We start from the raw sequence: 12,069 nt of genomic DNA, 5'->3' as shown, positions 1-12,069 counted from the left end.
CATCATCATCATTATTTTTCTCGTTGCTATAAAATATATTTACATATTTAACAATAAAATTTTTACATTTTCATGCACGACACTCAACCAGTTAAATCTCAAATAAAAAACCCACTTTTATTTATATATTAGATATTTAAATACATAAGAATAGTGGATATATGTGTACAATTTTCATGATATAATCGAACATAAGAAATGTGTTAGCACGAATATCGAGGAAATCCAATGATCCATGAGAGAGGAAGCATGGCGAAGAAAGGTTTGACGACAAAAGAATAAGAGATTCAGTTATTCTATTAGATGTAGCCATGTAAGTCAAACTTGAAAATTGTCTGAGTTAGGATAATAACAAAAAGAACGACCAAATGATCATAATCCGAATCAATTAGAATAAACTAAAGACATACAAGCATCCAAACTAATTATTGCACGAATGTGAAACGAAGACATCGACCTACAGTCTAGTAGATTTTACCACGAGGAAACATGCACACCCGAGACTCTTCATCATAGAAAAAAAATTAGTTATACAAGAGAGCCTTTTAATCATTCTAATGGATTCCCTCGTCAAGTAACTTAGCTATCGATCATACAAGATCAATCAATCGACAAAGCCTGGCTAATCGAGTCACTCATGCCAAATAGAAGTTAATCAAGCTCAGCCGGCCGGTAACACCAACTATACCTAGCCTACAAAATCAACATCACAAAGTCGAAGTCATACAAGTCCAACCGACGAATTAGAGGGCAAACGAGCAATTAACTAATATATAAAATGCCTAGAATATTTTGTGCAGCTCCTATTATAGAGGCCAAAATATAATGTCACTACACTGTACAATCTTTCGTATAAATATACAGTTTATATTATGACAAATGACTTAACAGATAATACATTTTACATTATTATTGATCACTCCATTCTTTCCCTTTTTTTCTTAGACTTTATTTATTAGGAGCCTAGTTCTCGGACAAATCAGGATTGAACAACAAACTTGTTGCGGGTCACAGCAGGTCAATCCCACAAGATAATCTGTCGTGTTCGGGTCGTGTCGATATTGCATGATGGCTAAGGAATTCGGCGGGAAACGATAGAGCTGCTAGGGTTTTTTTTTTGTTGTATCGGGGACTTGCGCACGTTGTTCTTCCTTCGATCGCTTCGAGTGGAGTTTCAGTCGGGTCTCAAGCCATCAGACCCTAGAAATCGGCAGAGTTAACTCACTTCTGTCTTCAAAATGCTGTGGGTTGACAAGTACAGGCCTAGGATTCTCGAGAAGATGATAGTCCATAAAGAAATTGCGCAAAACCTCAAGAAATTGGTGAGATTTCGCGATTCCTCGTTGTTCTCGATTAAAATATGGTTTATTGCATCTTGATGAGATGTGCGTATTTTGTCTTATTTGTTTTTTTGGTTTCCTTCTTGGCGGGCTTTGATTAGGTTGCGGAGCAGGATTGCCCGCATCTTTTGTTCTACGGGCCACCTGGATCGGGGAAGAAGACTATGGTAATGGCTCTACTCAAGGAAATATTTGGTGCTTCGGCTGAGAAGGTATCCCAAATCCTAATTCTGTTTTTTTAATTCGTGTTCACTTAATTTATTCACTTATTAAAATTTATATTTCAGGTGAAGTTAGAGCAGAAGGCATGGAAGATTGATGTAAGACTCAGAAAATCATGTGCAAGCACTGTTTATTATTATTCCACGCTTTCATTCTTATTATTATCAATCGAGACAATCATGAAGTATTGTGGTTAACTTTGCCACAGACGCAAACATTTTTGCTTGATGTCTTATATATTCATGCTTGATACGAATGACAATTAATTGTGATTTGTACCCATCCAGAGTCCTACCACAGTGTAGTTCGATTAAATATTTACGTTTGCATTTTATCATTTTACTATATGAAGGATTTTGAACAATGTCCTATGCATGGTTATCCTTATGAGCCTGAAATTGTTCAACCGTGATTTATTTTTAACGTTCATGTTTAATTGTCTCTAAATAGCTTGAAGGACTAGAAATTGAAGCTAACGTGATGTGAAACTGAAATCAGTTTGAAGGATGAGAAAATTTAAAAGATCGCATGGGAAATGTGATGGAAATCTCATTAGTAGGCTCAAATGGTCGGCCAATTTGCACAAGTTTAGGTGGAGAATCAATTGGGGCACAAATTAGATCGAGGATTTGTCTTAGGAATTGTTAGAGTTCTACCCTGTTCACGGACAATTTTGTATTTGAATCTTTCAAGGCTAGAGTTTCAATCATCAAATTAAACAAAACATAGATTTTTGGAAGTGGCTCAACATTAGTTGCAATGAAGAATTAATGTTCAAATAGTACAACTTGATGCGAGATTCAATTTTTTTATGGTCCAAACCATAACACCTATAACATTTAGGAGAAATGTCATAGTCCATTAATATGCATTTAGTGTATTGAGCTAAAAGATATGACATTCATGTGCCTGGAAATGAACAAAACAAATACAACCTAATGAATGGAAATCATTATTGTTTATATGCTTCTAAAAGAAATGATAAAAATGACAATCAATTTCCAAGATTTTAGAGGCTGTCTATTAATAAAGTTGATTGCATTGCTTAATGTTCTGACTCAGAATTAAAATGGAATTGAAGATTCTGATAATGTTTCAACATCTAAGAGACAACTTTTATGTGTAGAAACACAATTTTCTTGAGTTGTATAATGATGATTTTTGAGAAATAATTATCTTATTTTGAAAAATATCATGCAATTCAAGTGACATATTTACCCCTAAAATTGGATCTCAATATTTTGCTGTGAGATGAAATTTGTGTCTCAATATAGGCAATAAAGTTTCTAAAGATAGTGAATACGTCATATTTTTATGAAGAAAATGAATTTATGTTTTTTTTTTGGGTTATAGTCACTATTGAAAGTTACAATATATATATATATATATATTATAAGAGATAGAGAAAGAAAACAAATAATATATATATATATATAATTTACATGCGAAATTACATGAGTGATGGCCCATACATTACTATGAACACAACTATAATGTGATAGAAAAGAAATAATCTGACACTTATTTTGCGTATTTAATAATCAGATGAAATAGGTGAAGGAATTTTTTTTTTCAATAAATCAAAATTCATTAAGTGAGATAAAATAATGAAGTTTTGATGACTTACCTTTTGTACTAGAGTTCATTATTATTTTGATTTATTACAGTACATGATAGTGAAAGCACTTTAGAGATTGAAAAAATGCAAGGGAAACTGATACCAGAGGAGAAAGCCCAAACCATCAAAGAAACATAACTTTTTATTAATATAGAAATAGGGTTACAACTTGACACCAATGGAAAGGGAACACACAATAACAAACCAATCTTCAGCTAAGGCCAATGAAAAGATCCATGGGCGGAGTGGCGCCGACAATGGGGTGAAGGTATGGGGAAGGGGATGGTTGTTGCAAGGTCGGTTAAGAAGGGGTTTGGTGGTGATTTATGAGGCCGATAGGTGGACTTTTGCTGCAGGAAAGTGGCTGGACAGCCGAATCTGCTGCAATGTGGATTAAGAAGGGGTTTGGTGGTGATTTATGAGGCCGATAGGTGGACTTTTGCGAGGCCGATAGGTGGCCTTTTGCTGCAGGAAAGTGGCTGGACAGCCGAATCTGCTGCAATGTGGATTAAGAAGGGGTTTGGTGGTGATTTATGAGGCCGATAGGTGGACTTTTGCTGCAGGAAAGTGGCTGGACAGCCGAATCTGCTGCAGGAAAGTGGCGGTTGTTGGCTGGATGAAGGTTGTAAAGTGGGACAACAAGGTTATGCGGCTGGGGAAAGAATGGTTGGTGGCTGGGATGGGGAAAGGGGTGTCTGGTGGTTGCGTATAGGGGAGGAAAAGGGTTAGGGAAGGGAATGAGGAAGGATACAACTCCACCTTGGAGTATGATACAATCAGAGCACCACCACCTCCTCAGATGCAGCCATAGGAAAGGGAAGAATACTCGACACCTGAAATCTATAGCAATACACAACAAGAAGTAACCCTAACTCTCACTAACAAGCATATAAATGGACTCCAAAAAAGAAAGAACATAGAAGGAAGGAGAGGAAGGGTTGGCAGGATTGTCGCCCTTCCTAAAGTGCCGCTTGATCGAGCGGGATGTAGGGAAGGGAGGAAATCCTGCTCGCCTCATGATGCACACTAAATCGGTTGCTCAAGCCACTTGACCGACTCCCCTATGGAAATCAGCTGAACCGGCTGTTTCCCGCCTCTGTGTGGGAAATTCTCGCATCGGTCCCACACGAGGAAGCCCCCCGTCAGTCTCCGGGGATTGGGGGAGCTTCGACCTCATTCGTCGAGGCTTTTGGTTTCTCGTGGCATGGCGTCAAACCCTTCGGCATGTCAAACAAGCAGACATTGTCATTCCAAGGCATATTCAGATAAAATAGATATCTGTCCACCTTTGGTACGACTTCAGTTGGAGCTATAGAGATTCGAGTATTCCTACGAATAAGGTATCGCGCCATCCCTGTTGTAACCTGCCTCTTTCGCTCCTCGCACCTGGCTGGATGCAACTGATAAACTAGGATGTGAGGGGAAATCCACTATGGGTTGAAATTTGTGGCAAGCTGGGCCACTCTCACTAGCACCCCCTTATGAAAGACCGTCCCACAAATAGGTCCCGGATCCCATTGCAGAATTTTTGTCCCCATCAAGCTCCTCGGGCCCACTACAAAACCAGGGTTCATCTCTCCCGATTGGACATCTGACGGGGTGTCCCATGCTGATTTGAAAGTAACATCTGAATAACTCTATTTCATGTTATCGACAGGGTACGTAATAATCTCAATACTGTTATACCGAACCTCCCTCCTGCGGGGCAATTTCAGAGGGGGTATGTACATTTGAAAAATCTGCATCTCGCTTATCCGGAGTGAACCTGTATCTGATTTCAGCTCCTCAAACTCATAACCCTTGTAGACATTTAGGGTCATTCCTACTGATGTTCCTCTCACCATCTGCACTATGTTAGCTTGAGCACCATAATCTCAGGCTCTTCTAGATTGTTTATTACCTCATGGTTACTACCCTTTAAAGCACCGTCTGTTACCTTAGCTGGAATCTTTATCTTGGGGCCAATTGGATTTGGTGGCATCTTTCCCCCGTTCGCTGAAAAATGAGAATCATCGCTGAAGTCGGTATCTTCTTCCTGATTACCGTTCATATCTTTAACTGGAAGTGGGTTTTCCTTGTTTATGTCCTCACCGTCTTTAGTGGTTGCGTTATCTTTAGACGCTCTGCTCGGTGAAGTAGATCACTCCTTTGATTGTGTATTCTACCTCAACATGTCCAAATCCGTGTTGTGATAGATTTGCGAATTAATTTCTTTGGATAGTAGCTTGGGGGGCCGCTTACTGCTACGGTCTCTCCACATCGGAAGTTAGAGTGCAACTTTTGACGGTAGTAAATTAATAGGAATTGGTGCTATGTTTCTCGCTTCATCTTCATGTCTTATCGTTCTCCTTTCGACTCTCTCGATCATGATCGAGGAAAACCTTTAATTGAATTTCATCTTCAATGTTTGTAATCCACCGCTAAAGTCGGCGATCTCTCGTCGTATGTCCTTCCGGGTAGGCTCGGGCATGTATTTCATTAGTGACATGACTAAGGTTTAAGAACAGGAAAGAAAAATTGGTGGGGTTAGGGTTTGGGTTGTGGAATTGATATTTGGTAGTAGAAAAGAAAGTTTTGGTTTACGGCGGATACTAGGAAACTCTAGGATAGAACTAGGGTTGGACTAGCTTTGATACTAAATAATATAAGAGGAGAAAACCTAAATCACAGAAGAAACACAACTTTTTATTAATATAGAAATATGTTTACAACCTGACACCAACGGAAAGGGAAAGCATAATAACAAACCAATCTCCAGCTAGGGTCGAGGAGAAGGTTGGATGGTAGAGTGGCGCCGACAATGGGGTGAAGGTACGGGGAACGAGATGGTGGTTGCGAGGTCGGTTAATAAGGGTTTTGGCGGTGTTTTGGGAGGCCAGTAGGTGTGCTTTTGCTGCAGGAAAGTGGCTGGACAACCGAATCTGCAGCAGGAAAGTGGTGGCTGTTGGCGGGATGAAGGCCGGGAAGTGGGAAAACAAGGTTATGCACCTGGGGGAAGTATGGCTAAGGGCTAGAATGGGGAAAGGGGTGGCTGGGGGTTGCTAAGAGGGGAGGAGAAGGGTTAGGGAAGGGAATAAGGAAAAATATACAACTCCATCTCGGAGTAGCATACAATCAGAGCACCACCACATCCTCGATTACAACCATACGAAAGGGAAGAAGACTTCACACTGGAAATCTGAAAGCAATACACGACAAGAACTAACCCTAACTCTCACTAACAAGCATATAAATAAACTCCAAACAAGAAATAGCAGAGAAGGAAGGAGCGGAATGGTCGGCTGCATTGCCATCCTTCCTAAAGTGCCACTCGATCGAGCGAGACGCAGGAAAGGGAGGAAACCTCGCTTGCCTCATGATGCTCCCTGAATCGGGCCCCCCAAGCCACTAGACCGGCTCCCCTATGCCAACCTGCTGAGTCGGTCTGTTTCTCGTCTCTGTGTGGGAAATTCCCGCACTGTGTCCAACGCAGGGAAGCCCGCGTCAAAAAAACATTTATTCAATTTTAGACCCGTCATGAGTAATTTTTCCTTCTTGCTTAGTATAATAGTTATAAGAAAATTGAAAATCAAAATTTTTATCAAGTAATTTTCTCTTTAAGATGAGATTATTTAAGAATATATAATATATAATGACATCTTTCATTGTATGACTAATATCTCTAATAAATTTTATAGGTAATTGACTATTGTCATTGATCAGAATAAATAATGATTCATGATATGGTTGGATATTATGAATGAGACTAAATTATTAGTTATATGATTATAATCACCGTAATCCACAAAACAAGAAGAGCAGAGTAGTGTATGCGTACTTTGAGGCCCTAAAGTAGATGGAGCTTTAATTATCATATGTTGTACCATCCTAGGAGTATTTTTTTATTTGTCCATAGTTCCCAAATCAAAAGTTTAATAATTATTTGATATTTGTTTAGAATTTGATTATCAAATTCACAAACTTCTTTAACACTCTTTAATCACTTGCCTCAACTTTTATAATATTTACAAAATTTCTTTGCTCTTGTAATTGTTGCTGTTGTAACACTATGTCTATTGCATGCCTCTTTTAGTTTTCTTGTTAGATGCATATGCAACAACATTTTCACGTATTTGATGTTGAAATGTGGTTTGTGTTGCAAGTTGTTACTCCTCACGAAGTATTTGTCTAAAGCACACTCCGAAGGATGGAGAATGGTCACAATTCATTAAGTTGGAATGAATTGACTTAAATTCTAGACAAGCTGAATGGATTGTGGGAAGTTGAATCGACGAGCAGTCTGATATGGCTAAATGATGAGTTTCACTACTTGAATTATTTAGAAGTTTTATAGAGCCTTCTTGATAGAAGCGAATCTTTTATGGGTCAAGTTGAGAGAACATAGGCTTAGTGTCTTTACTTTGATATCATGAAAAATAAGGGAAAAAAAATTGATGCATGAATTGCCTGAGGTTTATTTTGGAGTTATATTTATGCGACCTTAGAATTATTTCTAAACAATTACTATATAAAATCAATTGCTATACAATTAATTATAATAAATTAGTGTATGCCCGGCTGGTTTCCATAAACACATGGATGGATATGGTGGTTAGCCATAATTTATAGAGGGTAGTTGTTATTAATTATGTTAATATCAACATAATTATCACTAAGCTGATAATTCTATATTTGTAACATTTGGTTTATATTATTCTGATATTAATTTTATCAACTCATATAATGATTGCATTTTATATACAACATTTCACATGTTCAAACCCCCTTAGCTCCATCTTAAATTTTTATATTTTTAATGTGTTACTCTAATATAATAATTCCTTAATTTATCCTTTATGATTTTGCCACTCATACATCTTAATATATTTTGGGCCTATATTGCCACTTGAAATTTGAAAGCACTTGAAATATGGTGAATCTAGTAGATTATATTGTTAGGCGATTTTGTTGGACGTATTTTGAAATTAATATTGAGTTAAAACTCCATGAAAATCTCTAGACTCCTTAAATAAGGTGATATAATTTTAGTACATGCAATGAGTAAAGGCGAATTATTATTTTTTTTAAACATGTTCTCTATTGGCAACTGAGTCCTTATAGAAAAGCAAAATTTTTCTGACATCGCCTTTGCCATGCGTTATTCAAGATGCTAGAAAGTGAGCAATGATGAAATCATTATTTTTTTAAAATCTGTTTTCTATTACCAAATCAATCCTTCTAGAAAACCCAAGTTTTCTTGGTGCTGATGAACTAGAAAGCATATCACAGCAGCAGGTAATATTGAGCTGCTGATTCTTTTGTAGGCTGGAACCCGGACTATAGAATTAGAACTGGCCATGTTAGCCAGTTCCCATCATGTGGAGCTGAATCCCAGCGACGCAGGCTTCCAAGACAGGTATATTGTTCAAGAAATCATCAAGGAAATGGCAAAAAATAGGCCCATTGATTCAAAAGGCAAAAAAGGATTTAAAGGTATGATCATTCCATCTAATAATTGCTCTTTATCTTCTCCTCGGTCTGAATGATACCCATTGCGTGCAACTTGAATGTTATAGTTCCCTTGCCTCAATGGCTATTAGTCTTCATGCAATATTTTGAAAGAGTTGGGAATATACGAATTTTGAAAATTATGAGTTTTTGTGAATTTCTCTTTTCAAGCTGATCAATTTTTGTGGGCAATTATGCATTTTAGTTAATTTACCTGCTACCCACGAATAATTTCATTTGAGGAATTGTATATATATGTCTGTGTGTGAAAAAAAATCCATGTTATGATAGGTAATTTATAGTATTAGAAGACTAGGATATTTATTACTTGTTTGATTGATTTTTGAAATTTTATGTCTATTATATAGACAACTGCAAGTTTTTTGAAGTACTGACAAAATTGCTAGTTTTTATTTTTCTTATTTTACATTTTTGAATGTTGTTTGATGGTGTATTTTTACATTTCCTTTATTTTTCTTCATTATATGTTTTTTCTAGGTAATGGCACACTCCTAGGTAATGGCACACTCGTTCGTTTTTTTTTTTTTGAATATTGTGATCTCATGAGTGGCACTTTGTGGTGCATTGCCATATGGTGTCTTTCCTTTATTTATTGAAAAGTTTCGGAGATCCTTTCTCATTGATTGAAAAAAAAAGTAATTGCAAAGTCACAGTATTAAAAAGAAATAGTAGGAATAAAGTAAAAAGGAAGAAGATCTAAAAAATTCTAATAAAATATCTAGAAAGTTTTTCTTTTCTAAAATATGAGACACCTTGTTTCCACTACTAGAGTTCATCCACCATAGAAATAGAAGAACCAACATTATTTTATAGAAGAAAACAAAGATCGTATCTGTTGACCTCATTTCTAGTGAGGTCTTAATTTTTTTCTCTTAGAGCCTAAGATCTAGCCTTAGGACTTTTCTATTTACTATCTTAGAAGTTTTTATGGCATAAAAACATGTTGTAGTCATTTTTTATATGTTTTCGGTAATTTAGAAGTTTAAATGGCTTTGTGGCTGCTTTTATGTAGGATCAACTCCAATTGGCATGCCTTTGAATTACTCTCATAGTTGATGTCCTCGCCAAAAGAAATTTTATTGTAGTTAGAGAGCTTGATTCTAGATGATTTGGGTTAATGCAAAAAGTGTAAGCCAGTCATGCACTATGAGTAAGGTTAACGTATATAATATATTATGATTTCAATTTTGCATCTAGTCCCATCCTTCATGAGTTTTGATCAAGAAAAGTCAAATAAGCAAATTAATTCAGCTCAAGTCCGCTCTTTCCTTGGGAATTTTCACATCTAACACTGTGCGCTTTAATCCCTTTGTGGATGTATCACTTTACCTATGATTAAAGGGCTGATTTATTAGTTTATTTTTGGGGCTTTATATGCCACTCGAGTGCTAATTCATTCACTGTTTTTAGGGGGATTTCGTGCTCATTTAAGTGCTGGTTTGTCCATCGTTTTGAGGCTGTTTTATACACTGTTTTGGAGTCATTAAACACTGTTTTTGGACTGTTTTAACACTGCTTTAGGGAATGGTTAAATGCAGATTTCGAGCCTCTAAATGCTGCTTTTGGGCTGTTTTATGCACTGTTCGGGGCACTTTTGTTGGTTGATTTGGGCTGGTTTATGTGCTGTTTTGGGGCACTTTTGTTGGCTGATTTGAGCTTGTTTATTTGTAGGCTGGCTTGGAGCAATTTATGCATTACTTTGGGTTGCTTTTGTTGGCTGATTTTGAGCACTGTAAATCACTGTTTTGGGGTGCTTTTGTTGGCTGGTTTAGAGCAATTTATGCACCGTTTTGGGGTGCTTTTGTTAGCTGATTTGAAGCAATATAATCACTGTTTTGGGGTGCTTCTGTTGGCTCATTTGGAGCAATTTATGCGCTGTTTTGGGGCTATGTAAGTGTTTATCGGGAGCACTTAAAAGTGTTTTTTGGAGCTTTTAAAAGTATTGATGCGGGGTTGACTTATTGGCTAGTTTTGAAAATTTCAAATACAATTTTTGGGACGATTTGCTCATTGTCTGGAGAAAGTCTTAACACTTTTTAGGCCAACCCACTTGCCATTCTACCCTCCGCTTCGCAGATTGTGGCAGTTGAGTCAGTCTTCTCTTTTCTCTTTAGTGTTTTCTTTTCTGTTAGGTCGATGATGAAAGTGCTTATGCGTGCTGAAAGTGGGAATTAGAATAGCGTCTTCTGCTTCGATGACCTTCGATGAAGGGAGACCAACACTGATGATTCTATTCACAAGCTCTTTGTGGGAGGATGCCTCTGACTTTCTTAGGTTGTCAGTAGCTCTAAGCCTTGTCGAGACGATTAAATAGTGGACCACTTGATCTTCAAAATATTTATATGTACGACATAAACGAGGAAAAATATTTTGCTCGCGAAATTATTATTTTCTATTGCTAAGTAAACCTTATATGCATGAAAAAATTAAAGAAACTTGGATAGGATACTATAAGAGTCCACTCGTTAATCGATTTGATTGCGGCAAGGAATTTCCCTCCTTAGACTTTCTGGCTGGTGGCCTCTACCCAAAGCACACAACCCAGCTCAGAGCCCCCTCGAGCCTGAATTTTTACAGCTCGCTTTGATCTTTCATATATAGGTCACCTGTTCTTGTACTTATATATACACACATGTTCGCTTTGCTAGTTAAATTCTCTGCAATAGTTGTTTATTTTTACCTGTGATACTGAAACTTTTTGTAGCAGCAGCAGATGCACCAGACAAGCAAATTTATTCTTACATTTACGGCATGTTACTGCACTTCTTTTTACCGCGCTCTTACTGTTATTTTACTTTTGCATTTACTTACAAAACTTGCAATTCCCTTAAGGTAGAGAACGGTAGGGCACCTGACTAGGAGGTACACTGCGACAAACCACTGACCAAACCATTGCATGTATGCCTTAAACCTTAAAACTGAAGTCGCTATGACAATAAACTCAGAACAAATTCGTGGGCAGCACGACGAGGACGCAAGCAAAGGACAAAGGACTCCTGTCGGCGAATCAAGACTTAACACAAAATAAGGTCTACTTCAACAAAACCATTCCTTATGTTTAATCAAACAACAATTCATAGTACTTCGAGATAGCTCACCCAGTGCGACATAAAACCTCACTCTATCTTTAGGCTCATGTGCAACTGTGTTGTGCATTATAAGTCTTAACTCACCTTAGGCTCTGAGGTTGTCGCTCGGTACGACGTAAACTTTTCTATCTCTGCGGGCAATTTGCATAATCAGATATTATGCAAGTGTAAGTCCTAAATAATAAAATTGACAGGATTGAACACTTAAATATCATCGTCTCTAAAATGCAACCATACAGTAGGATAATTTGGGAAGTCATCGAGGTTCTTCTCGGGATCTTTGACTTTCCCT

The 12,069-nt window shown here is 37.4% G+C and overlaps 1 protein-coding gene across 1 annotated transcript in view; it reads left to right on the top strand.

Moving 5' to 3' along the window:
* The first annotated feature begins 1,088 nt into the window (after nucleotides 1-1,088).
* Nucleotides 1,089-12,069, top strand: part of LOC110029184 (replication factor C subunit 3) — a 20,492-nt gene continuing 9,511 nt past the window's right edge. Inside the window, exons 1-4 of the mRNA XM_020731355.1 lie at nucleotides 1,089-1,322; nucleotides 1,442-1,552; nucleotides 1,628-1,660; nucleotides 8,484-8,652. Of these exons, the coding sequence (XP_020587014.1) occupies nucleotides 1,239-1,322; nucleotides 1,442-1,552; nucleotides 1,628-1,660; nucleotides 8,484-8,652 (397 nt within the window). The 5' untranslated portion in view covers nucleotides 1,089-1,238. The remainder of the gene's footprint in view (nucleotides 1,323-1,441; nucleotides 1,553-1,627; nucleotides 1,661-8,483; nucleotides 8,653-12,069) is intronic.

This window comes from Phalaenopsis equestris, unplaced genomic scaffold, assembly GCF_001263595.1.
Source record: "Phalaenopsis equestris unplaced genomic scaffold, ASM126359v1 Scaffold000552, whole genome shotgun sequence".
NCBI lineage: Eukaryota > Viridiplantae > Streptophyta > Magnoliopsida > Asparagales > Orchidaceae > Phalaenopsis > Phalaenopsis equestris.
The sequence above is the reverse complement of the archived record's forward strand: the minus strand, read 5'-3'. Positions and strand labels throughout refer to the sequence as shown.